Here is a 27,353-nt window from a genome sequence, read left to right on the forward strand (position 1 = left end):
ACTACAGAGCCCATGCACCCTGGAACCCATGCCCTGCAACTATAGAAAAAAAAAAAAAAACCCGCACACCACAACTAGAGAGAAGCCCGAGCGCCGCAAGGAAGAGACCACGTGCCACATCGAAAGATCCTGCGTGCCTAAACGAAGACCCCGCGAGCCACAACTAAGACCCAACACAGCCAAAAAAATAAATAAAATACATAAATAAAATAAATAAATATTAAACAAAAAGAAAGAAAAAATACAAGAAACCTCTTTCCAAAGGATAAGTAGTGACCTACAGGTAAAAAGAGTCAAAGGTCTGACTGATCAAGTGCTCACGTTATTCTGTGTGAAATAACTAGGATCAAACTGAAAAGGTAATGATCCTAAGGGATGAGGGGAGGGAAAAAAAAAGAGGGAAGAGGAATATAACGAGTATTGATTGAAAACACCACTTATATGGTAAAGTGCATTCCAGTTTAACACCAGATAATTACAAAATAACTTTCTGAATTATAAAATATTCATAATAGTATTTTGACAATGCATTGGAAATTGGAAAATTAAGAAAAACTCTAGGCAATTGCAAACTTAACAAATATGGGGTGGGAGAAGTTACTCAACATTCTGACTTACCAGGATTAAGACAGTAGTAATCTGGTACTAAATTATTTCACAATGTATGTCAGAAAAACAACAACAACAACAGAAAAATTAAATATGGGCAGGGATGAGAATACATATTACCCACTGGAATAATGTGATCATGCAGCTGTGGTCCCAACTGAGTATATTCTGGCAGATTCAATATGGTTGCAAGTTAACAAACTCTTAGAAAGCCAGGTTTGTTTAAGAGCCACCAAAGTCTAAATTAAAATAAATGACTTATATTTTTTCTATTTCCTTAGTTTTTCGATTAATCTGCTTACCAAATAAAATATTTTATTTATATTACATTCACTATTTTAAATGTATCTAAGTTTTTGCTCATTTAATATTTTGTAGATATTAGTATCAACATAATCAGCTTTCAAAAATGTCTTACTGCTATTTTTCATTACGTTCACATTGGGCTAATAAATTTACTGTGATTTGCAGTGATGTGTTTTCCTATTCAAGTACAAGTTATGACTCAATTATTCTTATTTTATGTAATGCAGTTGATATTTATTTTTTTATAAAATACCTTCATATTGTCTATTTCTATACATTTGATATTTTGGCTATTATATATGTAACCTCTTCTTCATTTAAATTTTATAAATAATATGAAATAAATTTTAAATATTAATCTTGCAAAAAAATGTTTTGATTTCAAAGGATAAATATAGGACAGAATAATTAAATTTCTGGAGTCATCCATAAGAGGATTTAAATACCAGGAAAAGCTTTGGAATCAAAGTAATTTATTAGTTTATTAGACTCTCTATTTCCACGATCATTTTTTAATGAAAGAATCCATATTCTAATGTTATCTTTCACTAAAACTTTCTATCAATAAATTAATCAAACACCCCATTCAGATCTATTAAGTGGTACCACTGTTCTTTCCCCATGAGAAAAGTCCAATGATGAGCTATTTTGTTAGAAAACAAGATTTTCCAACCCTAGTATAAATGAGTTATCACTCTATAGCTATGTACCAACACTTTACATATAATATTTATTTATTTAATTTATTTTAATATTTTAAAAATTTATTTATTATTTGGTTGTGTAGGGTCTTAGCTGTGGCTGGAGGGCTCCTTAGTTGTGGCACGTGGGCTCCCCAGTTGTGGCATGCATGTGGGATCTAGTTCCCTGACCAGGGATCAAACCCAGGCCCCCCACATTGGGAGCGTGGAGTCTCAACCACTGTGTCACTGGGGAAGTTCCACATATTATATTTAAATAACCTTAATTATATCAATATTATAATAGAGACTATATATACTAAATATTTTAATTGTATTTAATGTCAAACGGCCAACTTTAATAACCAATATCTTAAGCAGAGACACACGTTTATTTGAAGAGTTTATAAAATCAATTAAAAGTCATTTTGATGCCATTCACACTTTACTCTTACTTCACATTACCTGTTTTTCTATATTGCGAAGAAGTAGTGTAGGGCTACTTGGTGACATTTCAAAATCTTGCTCTGGTAAAGGATCTTGACTCTCCTGAGGAATCTGGGGATTCCCTGTAGTGTTTAATGAAGCAGCTTGGTCTGTGAATTGGATTTGCTTTTTCAAAATGTCTTTTGGAAGTCGACATTCTTCTAGGATCACTATCCCCTAGACAAATAGCAATTAAAGAGTTGCAATGAAAACAAATTGACTGCTAGATCAACTTTAAGATTACAATGCTCTCGAACCATGCTTTTTATTATTCCTTGGAAATCAGAAAATAGACATTTGGAAGTACAGTTTAACTCTGTAAAAAAGTCACTGATTTAAAACATGTGCAGCTAAAATAACGTATATTTGATGGGTTAGGCTTGCAAAATATTGTCACAAATTACATACAAGAAGTTATTTTTCTTACTGGTTTTAGTTATTAGCATTAAAAGCATGATACATTTAGAATAAAGTAAAAGGCTTATATGCAGAATATGAACATTTCTGACTAAAATTTAGAACATTTTCGGATATAACCTTCTGATATTTTGGTCACTAGCACTTCCACTTGAGTTCTGTATTTAAGCAATCCTAATTTCATAAATCAAAATACCAAAGTTACAAACATCCAAACAATAATCTAACTTTATATTAACTTCTTTCAGAGCACTCTAAAGAACCCCAACCCTGTTGCTGCCAGCCAGGGTTGGCAGGACTGCACCACTGAGAAAAAGTACTCTCTAGGCCAAAGTTCTCATTGCTTACAGAGTAGACGAGTTATTAATAAAGACACAGGTTTTCAACTTTGATGGAGTATTTTCTGAAATGTAAGTAACTGGAGAAATGAATAGGGATCTAGCTGCCTCTGTACTCCCTGCCTACCATTCATACACACACATTCCTCAACTGGCTTGCTGAACTTTCCCCACATTCCCTAGCTTCTTCACTCCAACTGTCCTCACCCTTAAGTCCCTCAGAAGTAATGAAGACAGGAGAGAAAGGGCAAAAAGGATTCCACAGATATGATCTTAATGGTTTCACAGTTCTCGTCATAAAATTTCTTCCCTTCCTACCCCTTTTACTACACTTCCCCCTGCAAAGAATAATACATATTATTATTAAATATATGTGTGTGTGTGTGTGTGTGTGTGTGTGTATATATATATATATATATACACACTTTTTTGGGGGCAAAATGTCAATAAGTTCCTATAGGCTAGTTGGAAAGGTATTAAATGCCTAATGTGGCTAAAATATTATATTCTTGGAATGAAAAATAGACTAAAACATTAATATAAGCATAGAGTATTTCAAGATGGGACAAATTAAATAATTGCTGTGGGCTAGGCTTATATCATGTATAAGTACTATACATAGGATGGAAACCACCTATAGATTATATGTCATATATAAGTAGTCTTAGTTTACACTGTAATTTAGAGAATATATCACTTTAGAATTAACATATTCAGATATTGTATTAAACATACATTTTATTATTTTATAGTAATATATTACAAATGATGCTTGGTAAAAGTAACATTTCCTTTTTTACCTATACTTGTAACAGTGCTACTAACTTTTACAAAGATAAAAGGACCCAACTGTTGATCCCATCTCAACGACTATTTTCATAGAATGCACAAATACGGCTGTCAAGAAATCCGAATAAATATATTTAAAAGAAGTTTCTGTTTCACTTGATATTTTAAAAATTAAATTAGACTTGACAGACAGTATCATCAATCCAAAAGCTCTTGAAAGTATCTGAAATGTCTACCCAAAATTTGTACAAGTCTCTAGTAGGTTTTTCACAAGTATCTATATACAAAAGAATATAAGTTTTCACTATATTAAATTAATTATAATTCTATTTGGTTTGATTACAGTTTATATTATGGGCCAGGCTTCTGTGAATTACCCTGATTTCATAATCCCTACTTACAGTATTGTTTCTATGCAAAAATTGATTCTGAATTTCAAAAAAGTAGTATAAGAATACTACCTTTTTATAAGTAGGAGGCCTGCTATAGTTAATTCATTGAAGAATAATATTTTAAAGATTCAACAGGGGAGAAACTCATAGTCAACTTCATAACCTATTTTGTTCTCTCAAACTGTTGCCCTGGACAAAACTCTCACAATGTAAGAATGGCCCATGATTTTTCTCTGCCATAACTGAGGATAGAGAAGAAAGGGAAGATTAAGTCCTCTGGAGACAAGGCAGAAATAATTCCTCTTCTTAAAAATCAGGAAAAGAATATACATGTGTTGGGTCACCATGATGTATATTTTACAGTTTTGTTTGTTAATTATAACTAAATTAATCTGAATTCTTTAAAAGATCAGGAAAGTAGTCTAATGATAGATAAAATAAGGTAAATAACAAAGTCATAAAATTTTTTTAGAAGGATGAGTTGTGTTAACTGAAACAAGTGAAAACCTTAGCATAAGATGAAAACAAATCAGCTGCTCAGAGAAGACAACTATTCCTGATAATAACACTAGAGAGATCCCCACCTCCACTCCCAGGGTCCTCATAGAGATGACATAGTGTGAAAAAATAAACAATTGCCTCAGTGAAACAGGAGGTAAGGGGGAAGGGCACAACCCTTAAAAGAATGACATAGCCATAGGACATGACAAAAACTGGTTAGAACCAGCTAGGTCCAGGATGGTAGAATATTCGACTTCCAGTGGAACTTGAGCCTCATCATAGCTCTTTTTAATACATTAGCATGCTAAATGACACACCCACCAGCGCCATGACGGTTTTGAGGCCAACCATAAAAGGTCAAAAAGTGGACAGTGGCCCTATTCCTGGAAATCTTCACCCTTTCCCTGAAATAGTTGGAATAATCCACCCACTCATTAGCCTATGAAATTACCCAGCCCATAAAAACTAACCACGCTGTATTTTGGGGACTCTCGCCTTCTGAGATGCCCCACACTCTGTCTGTGAAGTGTGTTTCTCTCTAAATAAATCCACTTCTTACCTATCACTTTGTCTCTCACTGAATTCTTTCTGCAATGAGACATCAAGAACCTGAGGTTCACTAAGTCCTGAGACCAAGTGTGCTCTCAATTAAAAGATCGTGGGTTCAAGTCTCAATCTGGGTCCGGCCAGGTTTGAGTCCCAGCCCATGGGTTCAAGTCCCAGTCTGCGTTCTGGCTGGATTCAAGTCCCGGCCAATGGGTTCAAGTCCCATTTGAGGTTCACGGTTTCATAAGCAACATATTTATTATTTATATAAAGTCATCAAAACTAATTTTAAGCAAAAACTTAAATGAAAACTTTAAAACAAAATGTACAATTTAAGATGTGGAAGACCCTATTATAGGATAACAAAAGAAATCTAAAGGGGAAATCATTTAATATAGGATAGCCAGTCTCTCTAACAAAGAAAAACTATTTTAAATTTTTTTCTGAAAGTGAGAAGAAGCTGTTGTCTCAGTAAAAGCTGGAGCAGAGAAAAAGAGAAATATGGCAGTTGTAGTGTGTTGACAAAGTTGTTGCAAGAACAAGGTATGGTATGTTGCTAATACCTGCTTTCTTCTAAGAATTTAAGCAAAATTTAGACCACCTGGAGTGTATCAAAGAAGGGGCAAATGACACATTTTAGGTCATTTGTCCCTTATTTTACACTACTAAAACACTGTGTGTTTCCCGACCAGAGACACAAAAGTAACACTTATTTTAAAAGGCTATTTATAAAAGAGCACCTCAATTTCTTTCCCATTTCCTTATCTCTAATTTAACTGAGAAGAAAAGTTTCTTTTTTCCTTTCAAGATACATTAAATAAAAAGTTCTGTCTCACTTAAAATGCATTAAACCACTCTTCTCAATTTTTTAATTACAATAACTCAAGAAGGTATTAGAGCAAAAAAGTGTTGTTTTCCCTATTCCATACAATAACTCAACTAAACTGCACATAAATAAGCAATTAAACATCTTAATTTCTAAGAAAGGTAAGCAGAAGCTATCAAAGAAATATTGTATTTTGATAGCATAATTATAATGATATCTTCCATAAAATAAACATAATATGACTCTTAAGGGAACAAAGGGCCAGAATCCCATCTAGCCTGAAACAAGAAAAAATGTAAGGCTACATAAATTATTGCTGGAAAGACTTATTTCCTTAAAATAATTTATTACAAATAGATATTATATAAACATATAATCAAACTTCAAAAAATGTTTAAACAACAAGTATAAAGCATTGCTTAGAACACAGAGAATATTAAAATACCCTTTCTCAAGTCAAAGCAAAATGAACCAGACTGCCTAGATTCAAATATAAAACTTAGTTATCAATTCAACTAGGAACCCACTTTCTTGGAAATTTCCAAATTGCTTTAAACTTGATTTGGTCTTAGAACTCTACTGGCTTTTATAAAAACTACTTGTGACATCTTTCAAAGAAAATCATCAAAGAAAACTATCTGGTGATCTTGAGAAGATTGGGAGATCACTACAACTTAAGGCCCAGGTGAAGACAGTTAAAAAGGAGAAAGAGTAACTGAATAGGAAACTTCCATCAGGAAACTATTCCTGAACACAGTTGCCTCAAATCCAACAGACAGAATGGGTAAGCCTAAGTTTCTATGTCTAAGTTTCTACCTTCCTACAGACATCACCACCAAATTTTACAAAGCATTAAACAATATTCATGACTTCCTAGCTTCCTCTCCCATCCCTGCACAGCTCAAAGTTTCTGCTCCTTTGAATACATACTAATTTGTCATTCCTAAAACAGATCATGTCGTATGCCTGCAAAATTTAAGGAATCCCTTTTCCAGTTCCATAGGTTCATTAAGCAAACTACTATGTATCCTCCAAAATCATACTGAGGCATCACCTCTTTACTGGTGTATACTCTGACCTGCAAACCCCTAATGACAGAGTGAAACATTCTCTCTATGCCACATCTATATCTTATTAAAAACACATATCATTCCACATATTGCATTATATTGTAATCAATGATATTTACATGCTCTATCTCCCCTACCAGAATATAAACTCATGATAGACAGAATTTAAAATTCACTAATATTTATGGATGTGCAGACCCTAGGTGGGGTTAGGCTAACTACATGGTTTGAGGACTCTAATTCCTTCCCTTCTCAGCTATTTTGTTTCAGACCAGTCACCATCAACCTTATAATATTATCTCCATTATGTCTACAGTTTCACCATGTAGAATACAGTTTCTCAAAGGCAGAATTTTTTTGTTTTTAGATTCCACATATAAGTGCTATCATATGATATTTGGCTTACTTCACTTAGTATGAGAATCTCTAGGTCCATCCATGTTGCTGCAGATGGCATTTTTTCATTATCATTCATCAAAATGATACAAATGAACTTATATACAAAACAGAAACAGACCCGCAGACATAGAAAACAAACTTATGGTTACCAAAGGGGAAAGAGGGGGAAGGATAAATTAAGAGTTTAGGATTAACATATACACACCACTATATATAAAATAGATAACCAACAAGGACCTACTGTATAGCACAGGGAACTATACTGAATATTTTGTAATAACCTATAAGGAAAAAGAATCTGAAAAAACTAGATATATATGTATGTATAACTGAATCACTTTGCTGTACACCTGAAACTAACACATTATAAATCAACTATACTTAAATAAAATATATATATGTGTGTATAAATACACACGCGCGCACACACACACACACACACACACACACACACACACACACAGCTCGTAAAGCTCAATATCAAACAAATAATCCAATCAAAAAATTGGCAGAAGACTTGAATAGACATTTTCCCAAAGAAGACATAAAGATTGCTAACAGGCACATGAAAAGATGCTCAACATCACTAATTATTAGAGAAATGAACATCAAAACCACAATGAAATATGACCTCACACCTGTCAGAATGGTTACCATCAAAAAGTCTATAAATAACAAATAAGTGTTAGAGAGAATGTGGAAAAAAGGGAGCCCTGGTACACTGTTGGTGGGAATCTAAATTGGTGCAGCCACTGTGGAAAACAGCATGGAGGTTCCTTAAAAGACTAAAAATAGAGTAACCATATGATCCAACAATCACACTCCTGGGTATATATCCATAAAAAGCAAAACCACTAATTTTAAAAGATACATGCACACCAATGTTCATAGAAGCATTATTTACAATAGCCAAGACATGGAAGCAACCCAAGAGCCCATCAACAAATGACTGAATAAAGAAGATGCAGTGTATATATACATATATATATGTATATATGTATATATACACAATGGAATACTACTCAGCCATAAAAAAGAATGAAGTATTGCCATTTGCAAAAACGTAGATGAATCTAGAGAATATTATGCTTAGTGAAGTCAGACAAAGACAAATATATATGATATCCCTTATATGTAGAATCTAAAAAATAATACAAATGAATGTATATACAAAACAGAAACAGACTCACAGACATAGAAAACAAACCTATGGTTACCACAGAGAAGAGGGTGTGGGGAGGGACAGATTCGGTGTATAGGATTAGTAGATACAAACTACTATACATAAAATAGATAAGCAACAAGGATTTACTATATAGCACAGGGAATTATACCCAATATCTTGTAATAACCTGTAATGGAATATAATCTGCAAAAATACTGAATCACTATGCTGTACACCTGAAACTAACACAATACTAAAATCAACTATACTTCAATAAAAAATTGCATTAACAGTCAAAAAAAGATAGAAAGAGATATTTAGCAATTTTTAGATTAAATAGGACTTATGGGATTGCATAAGAACTCTTTATATTGTTACTTCTATGGGAAAATATACTTCAAGTTCCAAGTAAACAGCCTATAATTTGGGGGAAACAATATATGCTTAAGCTAGGGAAATTCTGTGTTAAATTTCCCCTGATGGGAAATAAAACAGTATTTATTTCTGTAATCATTTGCTCAATTTTTCCCCCATTAGACTAAACCCTAAAAATATAAGAACTCTGTTGGTTTTATTCATCACTGTATACCCTAAGCACATATTAGGCACCTAATAACTGTGTGTGAAAGGAAAGAAGGGAAAGAATGAAGGAAAGGAGGAGGAAAGGCAGAAAACAAGGAAGGAAAGAGAGATGAATAAATTTTATTTAAAAAATTGCTATAATATAATAGCATAGCTTTAATTGCCATTTCTACATCTGCATCTTATAAACCTGCCTTCTCCAAATCTCATATTTCTAACTCTATCAGGACATCTCAACATGAACATCTGACAGAACTTGCAAATCCATGTGTGAGAAAGTTAGCTTATTTTTGTCAAATTCCCTATAAAATAAGCACTTTTTGTCCTTTCCTGGAAACAGCAGTTCAATAATTAAGAGGGGAGATCATGGTGATGTTTACACAACTAAATATTTGTCAAAATTCAGCAAATCGTACAGTTAAAAAGGTGTACTCTGAAAACAAGATAAAGAAAGATAAATCCATAATTAAACACCTGTTAGTTTAAAAAATGTAGAAAATCAAATAAACAAGAAAAATTTTAAGTTACCAGCTAGAAAGGACAGAGTACTTACATAGGAAAAACAATTACATTGATAGTAAACTGCTCATCATTATAAAGAAAACAATGAAATACTATCTTTAAAGGTCTAAAGGAAAATAACTATCAAATCAGAATTTTCTATCAACCTAAAATATCATTGAAGAGTGAGGGTAGTATAGAAGTATTTTGAGACATACAAATACAAAGAGAGTTTAAATGTTCAGAGATTAATATAAAAAAATACTAAAGAATTTACTTCAGCAAGAAGCAACCCAAGAGAGAAAAGATAAAGTAGCAGACACTGCATACTCTTCCCAGTACCCATTTTCCTCTTCTTTTCAAGACCCCACCCCTACCGGAGTTTTAGCTACACATACAACTTCTCAGTGAAAGACAGTATTATTCAGCTTTCACTCCTACACATGGAGTGTACTCATGCTGTACTCATGTGGCTAAGTTTGGGCTAACGGAGTGTGAAACAAAGTAGTGCAACTTCCAAGTCACATCCAACTTAAAGACAAACTATACCACACTTCTCTTCACACTTCCCGAGAGCACAAATGAGAAGACTACAACCCTGTTCAACAGTGCAGTCAACACACCTGAGAGTATGTCAAAGAAGCAAGACCGAAGGAACCTGAGTCCCTGAATGACCCTGTTCAACCAAGTTGCCCTACCAGCATGTACTCACTCTTTATTTTTGAAGCATTATGTATCTTTATAAAGCCATTATATTTGTGAGTTACTTTGTTACAGAAGCTTACTCTGTAACCTAATTTTATAAACAGAATACAAAAAAATAGTGAGCATATTTTTAATGAAATCTGTTAGAAATGTAATTAATTACTGACTGTAAAATACGTAACTAGATTGAAGCAGATATATATAATGCAGAGTTAAATAGCATTAAGATCCATATCTTAAGAAAAAAAGAATATAAAAATACTGAGTACTTTTAGTCATTGTTAGAATTATTTGCTCTTAAGGAAGTATGTTACAAACTAGGAGTAATGACAAAGAATAAGACTATAATGTATAGCTTTCAGAAGAGCAGAGAGAGAAGAAAGGAATAAAGCAAGTTCCATCAATCCAACGAAAGACAAGTGAAAAACAAAACACAAAGAGAGGAAAATAAAAGAAAATCAAAATTAAAACTACTCAGAGTGGATTTTAAAAACCTAGCTAAATGTACCTTATAAAACAAACACCTGGAAGAAAAAAATAATTGTATCTACCAAATAGCATTAGTATTTCAAAGTGTAAGAAGCAAAAACTGACAGAATTACTAGGAGAAACTGAAAAATTCAAAATGATGACAAATATTAATAAATATATATCAAATATATATATTAGAATTGAAAGATCTAGATATATAAAGATATAGCAGATGTATACAACAAAGTCAACCAGTTTAACAGAGAATTCTATAATCAACAAATAAAGAATTTACATTATCTCTACTACACATTGAGCATTTACAAAATTTGATTAGTAGTTGGTCACGAAGAATGAAATCCATACAAGGTAATCAGTTCACAGATTACAATGCACTTAAATGACAAAATACCAAAAAAAAATAAAAGGACTCCTGAGTTCAGGAACATAAAGATGTATTATTAAATAACTCAAGTTAAAAAGGTAATCACATTGGAAATTAAAACACATTAAAAACAGAACAATGAGAGAATTAAATACATGCTATGCGTTCAAAGTAATACTTAAATATGAGTTGAAAATAAGAGTTATAAGGCCAATTAAAAGACACAGAGTGGCTGAATGGATACAAAAAGAAGACCTGTATATATGCTGTCTAAAAGACACTCACTTCAGATCTAAAGACACACACATACTGAAAGTGAGGGGATAGAAAAAAGTATTCTATACAACTGGACATCAAAAAAAGCTGGGGTAGTAATACTTATATCAGACAAAATAGACTTTAAAATAAAGACTGTTACAAGAGACAAAGAAGGACATTACATAATGATCAAGGGATCAATCCAAGAAGAAGGTATAACAATTGTAAATATATATGCACCCAAAATAGTAGCACCTAAATACATAAAGCAAATACTAACAAACATAAAGGGAGACCTCAACAGTAACACAATAATAGTAGGACACTTTAACATCCCACTTATATAAATGGATGAATCATAAAGACAGAAAATCAATAAGGAAACACTAGCCTTAAATGACATATTAGACCAGAGAAACTTAATATAGATAGATATAGATAGATAGACAGACAGACAGACAGATAGAACATTCCATCCAAAAGCAACAGAATACACATTATTTTCAAGTGCACATGGAACATTCTCCAGGATAGATAACATGCTAGGCCACAAAACAAGCCGTGGTAAATTTAAGAAAATTGAAATCATATGAAGCATCTTTCCCAACCACAATGCAATAAGACTAGAAATCAATTACAAGAAAAAAAACACAAACACATGGAAGCTAAACAATAGGATACTAAACAACCACTGGATCACTGAAGAAATAAAAAAAAAATACCTGGAGACAAATGAAAACAAAAATACAATGATCCAAAATCTAAGGGATGCAGCAAAAGCAGTTCTAAGAGACAAGTTCATAGCTATACAAGCTTACCTAACAAAACATGAAAAATTTCCAATAAACAACCTAACCTCACACCTAAAAGAGGTAAGAAAAGAACAAAGAAAACCCAAACTTGGTAGAAGGAAAGAAAGCACAAAGAGCAGGGCAGACATAAATGAAATAAATACAAAAACAAAAATAGAAAAGATCAATGAAACTAACAGATGGTTATTTGAAAAGATAAAATTGATAAACTGTTAACCATACTCATCAAGAAAAAAAGAGGGCCTAAATCAGGAAAATCAGAAAAGAAAAAGGAAAAGTTACAACCAAGAACACATAAATACAAACGATCGTAAGAGACTACAATAAACAACTATATACAAATATAGTGGACAACCTAGAAGAAATGAAAAAACTTCTTAGAAAGGTACAATCTCCCAAGACTAAACCAGGAAGAAACAGAAAATATGAACAGACCAATAACCAGTAATGATACTGAATCAGTAATTTAAAAAAAAAAAAAGTGTCCAACAAGCAAAAGTCCAAGACCAGATGGCTTTACAGGTGAATTCAACCAACCATTTAGAAAAGAGTTAACACCTATTCTTCTCAAACAATTCCAAAAAATTGTAGAGAAAGGAACACTTTTAAACTCATTCTACAAGGCCAGCATCACCCTGATACCAAAACCAGACAAAGATATAAGGCCAATATCACTAATGAACATAGATACCAAAATCCTCAACAAAATATTAGGAAACCAAATCCAAAGATACATTAAAAGGATCATATACCATGATCAAGTGGGATTTTTCTCAAGATTTTTGCAAGGATTTTCAACATATGCAAATCAATCAATGTGAAACACCACATTAACAAATTGAAGAATAAAAACCAAATGTCATCTCAATAGATGCAGAAGAAGCTTTTAACAAAATTCAACATCCATTTATGATACTCTCTAGAAAGTGGGCATAGAGGGAACATACCTGAACATAATAAAGGCCATATATGACAAACCCATCACACTCAGTGGTGAAAAGCTGAAAGCATTTCCTCTAAGATCAGGAGAAAGACAAAGACGCCCACTCTTGCCACTTTTATTCAGCAGGGTATGGAAGTCCTAGCCATAGCAAGCAGGAAAGAAAAAGAAATAAAAGGAATCCAAACTGGAAAGGAAGCGTAAAACTATCACTGTTTGCAGTTGACATGATACTAAGAAAATCCTATAGATACCATGAAAAAACCACCAGAGCTCATCAATGAATTCAGTAAAGTTGCAGGATACAAAATTAATATACAGAAATCTGTTCCATTTCTAGACACTAACAACAAACTAGCAGAAAAAGAAATCAAGGAAACAATCCCAATTACAATCACATCAAAAAGAATAAAATACCTAGGAATAAATTTACCTAAGGAGTTAAAAGAGGTGTACTTGGAAAAGTATAAGATGCTGATGAAAGAAACTGAAGACAATACAAACAGATGGAAAGATATATGGTATTTATGGATTAGAAGAATTAATATTGTGGGATTTCTCTGGCAGTCCAGTGGTTAAGATTAAGAATCTGCACTCCCACTGCAGGGAACACAGGTTCAATCCCTGGTCAGGGAACTAAGATCCTGCATGCCATGCAGTGCAGCCAAAAATAAAAAAATAAAAAAATAAAAGAAAAGAAGAAGAAGAAGAATTAATATTGTTAAAATGACCATACTATCCAGGACAATCTACAGATTCAATGCAATCCCTATCAAAATACAATACCAAGGGCATTTTTCACAGAACTAGAATGAAAACTTTTAAAATTTGTATGGAAACAAAAAAGACCCCAAATAGCCAAAACAATCTTGAAAAAGAGGAACAGAGCTAGAGGAATGACACACCCTGACTTCAGACTATACTACAAAGCTACAGTAATCAAAACAGTATGGTACTGGCACAAAAATAGACACATAGATCAATGGAATAAAATAGAGATCCCAGAAATAAATACATGCAGTTATGGTCAATTAATCTATAAAAAAGGAGGCAAAAATATACAATGGAGAAAAGACAGGCTCTTTATTAAGTGGTACTGGGAAAACTAGACAGCTACATGTAAAAGAATGATATTAGAAAATTCTCTAACATCATATACAAAAATAAACTCAGAATGGATTAAAGACTTAAATGTAAGACTGGAAACCATAAAACTCCTAGAAGAAAACATAGGCAAAACACCCTTTGAAATAAATTGTAGCAATATTTTTTTGGATCTGTCTCCAAAAGCAAAGGAAATAAAAGCAAAAATAAACAAATAGGACCTAATTAAACTTACAGTCTTTTGTACAGCAAAGGAAACCATCAACAAAATGAAAAGACAACTGACTGAATGGGAGAAAATATTTGCAAATGATATGATCAGTAAGGGGTTAATATCCAAAATTTATAAACACCTCATACAACTCAACAGCAAAAAAACCCAAACAACCCAATTAAAAAATGGGCAGAAGACCTAAAGAGAAAATTTTCCAAAGAAGACTTACATGTGGCCAATAGGCACATGAAGAAATGTTCAACACTGTTAATCATCAGAGAATGTAAATTAAAACCACAATGAGATATCACCTCACACCTGTCAGAATGGCCATCATCAAAAAGAACACAAATAATAAATGTTGGCAAGGATGTGGAGAAAAGGGAACCCTCGTACATTTTTGGTGGGAATGTACATGTATGTATTTTTGGTGCAGCCACTGTGGAAAACAATATGAAGGTTTCTCAAAAAACTAAAAATTGAACTACCATATGACTCAGGAATTCCGCTCCTGGGTATATATCTGAAAAAAAAAAATTAATTCAAAAAGATACATACACCCCAATGTTCATAGCAGCATTGTTTACAATTGCCAAGATATGGAAGCAAACTAAGTGTCCATCAACAGATGAATGGATAAAGAAGATGTTAGATACACACACACACACACACATACATACACAAACACACAATGGAATGCTACTTATCCATAAAACAGAATAAAATTTTGCCACTTGCAACAACACGGATGGACTTGGAGGATGTTAGACTAAGTGAAATAAGTCACACAGAGAAAGACAAATACTGTTTGATATCACTTATATATGGAATCTAAAAAATAAAACAAACTAGTGAATATAACAAACAAACAAAAAAACCAGACTCACAAATATAGAAAACAAACTAGTGGAAAGAGGAGGGCAAGACAGGGGTAGCAGATTAAGACAGAAACTACTATGTATAAAATAAATAAGCTACAAGGGTATATTGTACTATTATATATATATATATATATATATACACATACGAGTATGCATATGCCAGATTTTATATATATACGTATATATGCATACAGATGTAAAAATGTGTATATAAACATGAATTAATATAAAAAAAGTTATAAGATCAAGAACCTAAAACAACAATAGCAACAATAAAGCAAACCCACTGAAAATGAAACAAAAAATAAAAGAGCAAACAATTATGCGTAAGAAAACATAGAGATAAAGGAAGAACAATAAACCCCCAAATTTGCTCTTGGATAAAAGACTAATAAAACAGACACAAAATTTTTGAAAATTTTTTAAAAACAATATATGGGGACTTTTGTATTAAAAGCAGACTTATTGTAAAACTATATAATCAAGATAGATATATAGATTAGTAAATCAAGTAACAAATTTACACATATATGAAAACTCAACATATGACAAAAGTGATATTTTAAACCAGAAGGTGAGGATGAACTACTACAATTTATAAAGAGGTGCTGGAATGACTATCCACATTGAAAAGAGATATTTAGGTTATTACCTCACAACAAATACAGAGATAAATACCAGGGGTATGATTTCTTATACAAGACACAGAAAAACACAGCCCATAGAGAACAACATTAATCCATATAGTTATATTAAGATTAAAATCTCTGTTCAAAAATAGATACACCAAAAAAAAAAAAAATGAAAAGACAAGTTACAACATGAGAGACTTGTAATATTTATAGCTGACCAAGAATAGTAACAAATATTTTAAATGAATTCACATGCACACACCACCATCACCACTACTCCTAACCTTTGATTAAAGAGTAAAAAAGATAAGTTAATTCTTAGACAAAATCTGAGGGTCAATTACACTGAGGCCCAATCTCATTATATTTGGGAACAATTAAATTAAAACAGTAATAATATTTCACTCTTACTATACTGCAAAAATTAAGAGACCAAAAAATTCAAAAAGTTCACAAGGATGTGGAAAACCAGGCGCTCTCACGCACTGCCAGTGGGAATACTGATTACCCAATCACATAAGTGGTATAGGAAAGCATATACAGCCATGCCTAAGATCAAGCATTTCCACTTTTAGGCATATACCCAAGAAAAGCTCTCCATAGGTTCACCAAAAAACACATAAAAGACAGTCACTGATGTATTGTTTTTACTGGTATAAAGACTGAAACAATGTACATGTCTATTAATAGAAAATAGAAGAAGAGATAAACATCCATTGTATTTATAAAATTCCATTCCATTCATACAATTAAATGTCATACAGGAAGTATAAATATGTATAAGAATTATGCTGAGCAAATACAAGCAAGTTGCAAAAGAGTTTGTAGTATAAATATCACTTATATAGACTTTAAAAGCATGAAAACCAAATTTTATTTATAGATACAGATAAATACCTATGGGCCAATAAATATTCATAAAAATAGTACCTATCAATACATGTTGGAGTCAGGGAGGAGGAGAAGACAAGACGGTGGAGTAGAAGGATCTGAGCTCACCCCTTCTTATGGAAACACCAAAATCACAACTAACTACTGAACAACCACTGACAAAAAAATGCTGGAACCTATCAAAAAAGATACCCTACATCCAAAGACAAAGAAGAAGCCACAAGGAGACAGTAGGAGGGGAGCAATCATGATAAAATCAAATCCCATACACACCAGGTGGGCTACCCACAAACCAGAAAATAATTATACCACAGAAGTTCTCCCACAGGAGTGAAAGTTCTGAGCCCCACATCTAGCTCCCCAGCCTGGCAGTCTGGCAACAGGAGGAGGATCCCCCAGAGAATCTGGCTTTGAATGTCAGCAGGGATTGATCATAGAAATTCCACAGGACTGGGGGAAACAGAAACTCTACTCTTGGAGGGTACACACAGGGCCTCAAGCACACTGGGACCCAGGGGAAAAAAGTGGTGACTTCATAAGAGACTGGGCCAGACTTACCTGCTAGTATTGGAGGGTCTCCTGCGGAGGTGGGGAGCAGCTGTGGCTCACTGCAGTGATAAGGATGCTGGCGGCAGCAGTTTTGGGGAGTACTCATTGACATGAGCCCTTTTGGAGGCCACAATTTTCTCACCAAGACCTGGACCCACCCAACAGCCTGGAGGCTCCAGTTCTGGGATGCCTCAGGCCAAACAACCAACAGGATGGGACACAGCTCCACCCATCAGCAGACAGGCTGCTTAAAGTCTTCCTGAGTAAACAGCTGCCCAATAAACACACCCCCTGACACAGTCCTGCCCACCAGAGGGACAAGACCCAGCTCCATCCACCAGTGGGCAGCTACCAGTCTTTTCCATCAGGAAGCCTGCACAAGCTTCTTAGACAGCCTCATCCACGAGGGGGCAGACAGCAGAAGCAAGAAGAACTACAAACCTGCAGCCTGAAGAATGGAAACCGCAATCACAGAAAGTTACACAAAATGAGACGGCAGAGGATTATGTCTCAGATGAAGGAACAACATAAAACCCCAGAAAAAACAACTGAGTGAAGTGGAGATAAGCAACCTTCTGGAAAAAAATTCAGAATAATGATAATGAAGACGATCCAGGATCTTGGAAAAAGGATGGAGGCAAAGATCAAGAAGATACAAGAAATGTTTAACAAAGACCTAGAAGAACTAAAGAACAAACAAACAGAGATGAACAATACAATAAATGACATGAAAAATACACTAGAAGGAATCAATAGCAGAATAACTGAGGTGGAAGAACGTATAAGTGAATTGGAAGACAGATGGTGGAAATCACTGCTGCAGAACAGAATAAAAAAAAGAAGAACGAAAAGAAAAGAGGACTTCCCTAACATGGGAAGGGAAAGCGTCACCCAAGTCCAGGAAGCACAGAGAGTCCCAAGGAGGAAAATGCTTCTCTTCACTGTTTTAAGCTCTCCACATGCATCTTACTATGCTGAGACACATAGTAATCAAATTGACAAAAATTAAAGACAAAGAAAAAATATTAAAAGCGATAAGGGAAAAGCAACAAATAACTTACAAGGAAACTCCCATAAGGTTATCAGCTGATTTCTCAGCAGAAACTCTGCAGGCCAGAAGGGAGTGGAATGATATATTTAAAGTGATGAAGGGAAGAACCTACAGCTAAGAATACTTTACCCAGCAAGGCTCTCATTCAGATTCAATGGAGAAATCAAAAGCTTTACAGATAAGCAAAAGCTAAAAGAATTCAGTACCACCAGGTCAGCTTTGCAACAAATGGTAAAGGAATTTCTCTAAGTGGAAAAGAAAAGGCTGCAACTAGGAACAAGAAAATTACTAATGGAAAAGCTTACCAATAAAGGCAAACATACAGTAAAGGTAGGAAATTACCTGCACACAAATCAAAACCAGCAACTGTAAGAGGAGAGCACAAATGCAGGATATTGGAAATGCATTTGAAATTAAAAGACCAGCAACTTAAAACAATCTTGTTTATATACAGACTGCTATATCAAAATCTCATGGGAATCGCAAACTGAAAATCTACAAGATACACACGGAAAAAAGAAAAACGAATCCAAACACAACACTAAAGTTAGTCATTAAATCGCAAGAAAAGAGAAAAAAAGATGAAGGGAAGAGAAAACACCTACAAAAACAAATCCAAAACAACAAAATGGCAATAAGAACAAACATAAGCTTCACGGAACAGCATGGAGGTTCCTTAAAAAACTAAAAATAGAACTACCATATGATCCAGCAATCACACTCCTGGGCATATATCTGGAGAAAACCATAATCCAAAAGTACACATGCACCCCAGTGTTCATTGCAGCACTGTTTACAATGGCCAAGACATGGAAGCAACCAAAATGTCCACCAACAGAGGAATGGATAAAGAAGATGTGGAACATATATATGATGGAATATTACTCAGCCATTAAAAAGAATGAAATAATGCCATTTGCAGCAACATGGATGGACTTGGAGATTACCATACTAAGTGAAGTAAGTCAGACAGAGAAAGACAAACATCCTATGATATCGTTTATATGAGGAATCTAAAAAAAAAAAAAATGATACAAATAAACCTATTTACAAAACAGAAACAGACTCACAGACTTAGAGAACAAACTTATGGTTACCAGGGGGGAAGGGGGAGGGGGAGGAATAGATTGGGAGTTTGGGAATGACATGTACACACTGCTATATTTAAAATATATAACCAACAAGGACCTACTGTATAGCACAGGGAACTCTACTTAATACTCTGTAATAACCTAAACGGGAAAAGAATTTGAAAAAGAATAGATACATGTATATATATAGCTGAATCACTTTGTTGTACACCTGAAACTAACACAGCATTGTTAATCAACTATACACCAATATAAAATAAAAATCTTTTAAAATATGTTGGAATCAGTGGCATAGGGAAAGGGAATGGGATCAGGAAGGATTATACAAGTACTTCAATTGTAAGGTAATGCTTTATTATTCTAAAAACTAAACCCAAACTAGTAAAAATTTAATATTTGTTAAATTTGGGGGTGGGTACACAGGTATTCATTATATTTCTTTCTAGAACATTTTTATGTGTTTATAATTTTTCTTAAAACAAACAAAAAACTCTAAAGAGATTCCAATAAGATACACTCAGAATTTCTCACATATGTTAAAATAAATGCCAACAAAGTAGATGTTTATAAAAAATGTTTATCATTTCTATTAACTGGAATCCAATAAAGAAATTCTTAACTGCTCAATATGATAAAATGTTTGTGATAAGTTACAAAAATAGTTTCAACTTACAGAATTAATATATCAAAAATCTTAACATTAACTACATTTTTATAAAGCCTAATAACAATTATTTTGCATGGAGAGATGAGAAGAAACTAAAACTAATAATATTTTTTTAAATAGAAGAGCACACACAATACCTTGGAGGCACGAATCTGCCTGTGAACATCCGTTAGTTGTTGGATTTTGTATTCGAGCTCTGAAATCTGGGCTTGAAGCCACGTCCAACGGCTGCCAACTCTTGCTCTGTCTACAAGCCACTTCCATTCAGTACTACAGTTACTGTGAACAAGACAAACACAGTTAGTCAAAGCACAAAGACAATCAAGTTTTCACAGAGATTGCTTAATAGCTTCCTTGACTCTTGTCATACAATCCCAAATTACTTTATAAAACATCTAATTATATGAAAGAAGAATGGTATATCAACTTCTCAAAGATTTGATTTCCTTATCTTTCTATCACACAAACACCTGTTTTTATTCAATATTGTGTACGCAGTAGTAGGATAATCTCCTTGCTATTTAATACTTTATTAATGGTCAAGGGCTGAAACAGAAGTAAGCCAGCAAAGGAAAAGAAACAAGAATGACAATACTAACACCATGTAAAAACTGTTACATGAGCCTTTTATATGTAAGTAGATGTCAAGTATAGGACAAGTCATTTGAACTGTGCTAGATCTAAATCCATGTAACAAACCATAGAGTACTCAATTTTACTAAATGTAATTTTCATTTGCTAGAACAGGAATCAATTTTTTAATGTCAAAAATGATCAAGAATAAGAATGCTCTGCTACATTTCAAATAAACATATCAAATATATAAATCCTGAGATGTTTATTAAGATAAACAGCTTGTTAAAAACTTTATTCCTAGGATTCACAGCTCAGAGATGAGAAAGAATTTATATACAGCCTTTCTTTCATGCATATTTGAAAATAAGGGTTGAACATTAATTAGCCCCTCTATCTTTTGGCAAGGGCACTGCTCTAATCCACAGTTTGTGAGATTACAAATTAATTACCTTAAGAAAATATTTCAACCACTCCAACTAGAAAACAATCACTTAGAGTGAGGGGGGAAGGAGAGGGAGAGAGAGACAGAGAGAGAGAGAGAGAGAGAGAGTTTGTGTGTGTGTGGTGTTTGGGATAATTAATTAGGAGCTTCATACTGCCAAGGAAGAAATTGAAGAAGGCATAACAGAAGAAACTGAAAGTACAACTGAAGGGAAGTAACTACTTAATGGCAAAACACAAACTTCATGAAAAACTTGTTTAAAAATTGCATTTATTGTCAAAACCCATGGAATGCACAACGCTGAAAGTGAACCTTACCTAATGTAAACTATGGACTTTGAGTGATAATGATGTGTCAATGTAGGTTCATAGATTGTTACAAATTCACTACCTTTGTGCAGTATGTTGATAGTGGGGGAAGTCATATCTGTGTAGTGACAGGGGATATACAGGAACTCTGTATTTTCCACTCAATTTTGTTGTAAACCTAAAACTGCTCTAAAAAATAAACTTTATTAATTTTTACACACTTAACCATAATGAAATATCTTTCATGTAAACTTTAGCCAAAGAAAACATTCATGCTAAGAGATCACTTGTTGTCAGAGAAACAGAATTATTGTAACTCTACTACACAGAATTTATTCATTATAACAGATTTTATGTCAATGTTCTCAAAAGGCTTTTTTTTTTTTTCAGATTCTAATTACATACAATGTGACTGCAGAGACTGCCATATAAATTAGGACTTCTCTTGGTATTATTATTCAGTTTATAGTTATTATTGTGATTTTGTAAATGTGACACTATTTTAAATCACATTTTCATAACTATGGACAAAATAAAAAATGCCTATTCAAAATACACTATTCACAGATAATAACACTAACTGCCAATCATGAAATTAGTGAAGAAGGCAAGGACCATATCATGCAGTAGTTGCACAGGTAAGGGCAAAGTGTTGGATTTTATGCAAAAAGGAAGTTACTGGCGAGATAGTAACAAAATTTTTTTTTTTTCCAAGCACTCTAGCTACTAGGTAGAGAAAGCATTGTAGTGGAACATGAGAGTAAATAAGGAAACCAATTAGGATGCAACTATAATAATCTAAATGTGGTACAGATAATTGTGGTCTCTAAATATTTCATGTGCTGTCCTACATTTCCCAGCCTGCATTGCACTTAAGTTGGAGCCATGTAACTAGCTCTGACCAACAGGTTGTGATCAAAAGTGATAAAGTCATTTCTAGTCCACCTAGCCAACTTCAAAGCCACTGTGCAGATATTATAGCTGCAAGATGGAAGAGGATCACAGCTCAAACCACACTGGACTTTACGTAAGCCACAGTAAACCTTTGCTGTGTAAAATTACTGAGATTAGAAGGTTAATGTGTTACTCTAGAGCTTACTGTGACTAAAACAATGAATAAAAGATGAAAATGGCCTGGACTGGAAATGGGGTGGGAGATAAAGAAGAGACGAAGATAAGAGGATGGACTCAAGGTTGACTTTAAAGTAGATAGGACTTGAAGAAGTGTGATGTTGAAGTAAGCATGTGGAAATCAAAGATGACCTTAAACATTGTTTCATTAAATTTTGCTCCAGTCAGAAAACTTCCCTGTAACATGCAACTTTACTGGGTTGTCAAACTGATTATTAGCTCATGGAAACAGAGAAAAATAAAAGTTTATGGAGTTAATGTTATTGTACTTCTAGTAAAAATACTGATACTGAAACTAATTTTACAAAAATCATTTTTATGTTCATATGTGACATTAAATTATCCTAACATAGAAAAAGTAGTAATATCAGATTTAATTTAAGTAAACTAAATAATACTGGGGCTTTGTAATAAGTGAAAGGAATTTTCTGTAAAGGATACCTTATTCTACATTTTAACAGGAGTAAAATCTGTTTGCTATGCTTAAAAATGGTAACCAATCTTTTCCATCAAAAATGTTCTCTTGCTTGAAAAAATGTCTTTCTAAAAAATAACTATGGTTGTAAACATGTTACAGATAAGTATATGGCTCATTCAAAGGAGATAGACACCTGTTGTACCTCAAACACAAAACGTTTCATGTAAACAATTTATATAACCAATTATGTAATGGCTTATATCTTAGAGTGTAACCAATCAGAACACAGCTGATGCAACAACAAACTAATAAGAATGTGAGGCAAACCCAGAGTGTCTAGACTCCTCAGTTAGCATATAAGCCTGGCCTGCCAGGCCACTAAGAAGATTTACTCCCTACATCTCTCTGGAGTGTGTTGAACTGAACAAAGACCAGCACCTGCCCTGATCTTCACTGGAAATAGGAGCCCCTACTTCTAGTGAAGATCAGGGCAAATACATCCATGAGTGGAGACCACCTGGACAGTGAGGCTAGTCAGTCCTCAGAAAGGCAGCACATGCCTTCAATCCTCATCCTTACTTGTTTACATCCTTACTTGTTACTGATGGAAATAAGTACAAGCTGTTTAAACCAAGTGGTTTTCAGTACAATTTCTCTTGGTACTAACTTCTGGTCAACATCATGAATCTACATCACTGTTTTGTTGTTGTTGTTTCGTTTGTTTTGTTCTCTCTCTACATCACTGTTTTAACCTTGAAGTGTAGTTTGTTCCTGAGAATAAGACAGAGCTTTCTAATATTACACCTTAAGTTACCAAGACTTAAAGAAAAACTTGTATAATTTTGCCTTTAATAGAGTTTGTTAGCTTAGTAATAAAAATGAATTAACTATGATTTAAAAAATAAAAAAATAAGATTCAATTGTAAAAAATTATAATTCCAAGAAAAATAAGTTTCATCCTGGGGAAAATTACATTAAATTAGGCCAAACTTCTCCACTGGTGTTTGCTCACCTAGGAAGAGCTTAGTCTTCCCTTGAAATTGATTCCTTTAGACCAGGGGATAGCAAATTTTTCTGTAAGGAGGCAGACAGGAAATATTTGTTTTGTGGCCACAGGGTCTCTTTAATAACTACTCAACTCTCCTGTTATAGCATGAGAGCAGTCATAAATGAATGGGTGTAACGATGTTTCAATAAAACTTTGTCTACAAAAACAGACAATAGGCCAGATTTGGTCCATGGGCCATAGTTTTCCAATTCCTGATGTAGAACATGTTTTCATAGGCTTCCTATGCTTCCCAAGGGATTATGACTTCCTTTAATGAAGTGTCTTTTTAAATCTTTTGCTCATATTTAATTGGCTACCTTCTTGTTCATATAAGACTGTCAGACTGTATGTATTGGAAATACTTATAGCTCCCAATCTGTAGCTGGCCTTTCATTTTCCTAAAGGGGTCTTTTGAGCAGCAAAAGATTCTAATTTTGATGAAGTCCAATTTTTCAAACCTCCCTTTTATAGATAGTTCTTTTTATGTCCTAAGAAATATTTGCTTAACATGAAGTCATAAAGACTTATTCATGTTTCTAAAATATCAAAAAGTTTTAGAGTTTTTACTTTTAGATCTATAATCCAATTCAAGTCAAGCTCTGTGTATTGGTCCAGGTAAGGGTCCAGATTCATTATTTTCTATAGGATATCTAGTTCCTGAACCATTTGTTGAAAAGATTCTATAATCCTTTAATAGAAAAAAAAAAACTATCCTTGAATAGATAAAAGACTACCTATATGAATACATGTTGTATATACACTTACCACACAAAGAGCACTTAGGATATCTATCTACCTACCTATGTCAACACCATGACCCAATATGACACTATTATTGTAGTTTAGAGTAATTCTTAAAATCCAGTAAATTCTTCAACTTTGTTTTTTCTCAATATTGTTTTGACAATTCTAAATTTGAGAATCAGCTTGTCAATCTCTAAAAAAAAAAAAGAGCAGCATTTTCATAAGGATTTCATTGCATCCATGGATCTATTGGTGGAGAATTAACACAATACTGAATCTCCTAATCAATGTATAAGGTATTATTTCTCTGTGTATTTATGTACTGGTAATTTCTCTCAGCTATGTTTTGTAGAGTTTTAAAAATTTATCTCTATGTATTTCATGTTTATGGAAGCTAGTATATAGCATTCATAAATTGTTTGGATGATAGTATATAAAAATACAGTTGATTTTTATGTGGTGACCTTATATACTTTGACCTTGTTAAATTCACTTAGTAGTTTTAGTATCTTCCTCATAACAAAGTCCTTAGGATTTTCTATGTATATTATCATGTCAACTGCAAATAAAGACAAAGACAGTTTGATTTATTTTTAATCTGGATTCCTTTTATTATTTTTCTTATCTTACTGCACTGGCTATGAATTCCAGTATAACATTAATTATAAGCTGTGTGAATGGACATCCTTACCTTCTTCCTGATCTTACAGAGAAAGCATTCAGTCTTTCATCATTAAATGTAATGTTAGCTGTATACTTTTTATAAATGTCCTTTATCAGATTGAAGAAGTTTCTGTCTATTCTGGGTTTGTTGTGAATTTTTATCATGAGTAGGTTCGAATTTTGTCAAATAGTTTTTTGGTATCTCTGGAAATTATCATATGCTGTTTCTCCTTTTTTCTTTGATTGGTTTTAAATGTTAAAATCAACCTTGCTTCCTGGCATAAACCCCTTTGGTCATGATGCATTTTGTAATATGTTTTGCTAGATTCTGTTTGCTATTTCATTAGGGATATTTTGCATCTACAGTCAAAAGAGATATTGATCTATTTTCCTGTAATGTCTTTATCTGATTTTAAAATCAAGCTAATGCTGAACTCATAAAATGAGTCAAGAAGTGTTCCCTCCTCTATTTTTTGAAGGAGTTTGTATAAGATTGTAATTGTTTACTCCTTAAGTTTCAATAAAATTAATCAGTGAAGCCATCTTGGCTTGGAGTTTCCTATAGGGAAAGTTTTTAATTATTAATTTATCTAATTGACATAAGGTTTTTCAAGTTTTCTATTTCTTCTGTCAGTTTTGGTAATTTGTGTCTTTCAAGCACTTAGTCCATCTAAGTTATTGAATTTACTGGCATGAAATTGCTCATACTATTCCCTGATTATTCTATTAATGCCTATAATATCTACAGTGATGCTTTTCTTTCCTGCTATTCGTAATTTTTTTCCTGATCAATCTAGCTGGATATTTATCAACTTAATCTTTTCAAAGAACCAGCTTTGGTTTCACTGATTTTTCTCTGTTGCTTTTGTGTTTTATATTCATTGATTTCACTTTTTATCAGTTCTTCCTTCTTGCTTTGGATTTAAGTTGCTCATGTTTTGCAGCTTCTTAAGAGGGAGGCTTATGCCATAAACTTTACACCTTCCTTCTTTTCTAATATAAGCATTTATAACCATAAATTTTCGTGTAAGCATTGCATCCCACAAAATTTGATATGCTGTATTTTCATTATCATTCCATGAAGAACACTTTATAGATTCTCTTGTGATTTTTTCTTTGATCTAAGCATTACTTGGAAATGTAGAGTTTAATTTCCATATATTTTTAGATATAAATATTTGCCATTTCCTACTATTTCTTCCTTCCATTGTGTAGAACTGAGTTTTCACTCAGTATTATTTCCTTTCAGCCTGAAGATCATTTTAAGATTTCTTATAATATAGGTATACTGACAGGAAATTTTCTCACTTTGCTTATTTGGTAATATTATTTTGCTTTTGTTTTTAAAAATAATTTTAGGTTGTTTTTTTTTTCCTTTCAGCCCTTTAAATATATCATTCCACTGTTTTCTAGCTTGCTTACCTTCTGATGAGAAGTCAGCAGTCATTTTTTTTTTCTTTGCTTCCCCATATAAAATGTTTTTTTTCCTCCTCTTAATGCTTTTAAGATTTTTTTCTATATCACTAGAACTTGGTGATTTGACTACAACACACCGTGGTGTGGTTTTGTTTGTAATCCTGCTTGTGATTTATTGGGATTCTTAGATCTGTAGTTTTATGATTTTTCAAGTCCTTGAGCATACTTATCATATTTGAGATATTTTAAAGTCTTTGCCAACTAATCTCATCTCTGTCATTCCTGTCTGTTTCTATTGATGATTTTTCTCCTCCTTTGTATGTCTAGTAGTTCGTGTGTATGTATACAT

General features: G+C 33.2%; 1 protein-coding gene across 5 annotated transcripts in view; it reads right to left on the reverse strand.

Annotated features, from left to right (window-relative positions):
- Positions 1-27,353, reverse strand: part of KANSL1L (KAT8 regulatory NSL complex subunit 1 like) — a 155,073-nt gene that overhangs the window by 89,489 nt on the left and 38,231 nt on the right. For all 5 annotated transcript variants that reach the window (XM_059928605.1, XM_059928604.1, XM_059928601.1 and 2 more), the window contains exons 3-4: positions 20,396-20,537; positions 2,061-2,258 (exon numbers count right to left, since the gene is read on the reverse strand). In XM_059928605.1, the coding sequence (XP_059784588.1) occupies positions 2,061-2,258; positions 20,396-20,537 (340 nt within the window). The remainder of the gene's footprint in view (positions 1-2,060; positions 2,259-20,395; positions 20,538-27,353) is intronic.

This window comes from Balaenoptera ricei, chromosome 7, assembly GCF_028023285.1.
Source record: "Balaenoptera ricei isolate mBalRic1 chromosome 7, mBalRic1.hap2, whole genome shotgun sequence".
NCBI lineage: Eukaryota > Metazoa > Chordata > Mammalia > Artiodactyla > Balaenopteridae > Balaenoptera > Balaenoptera ricei.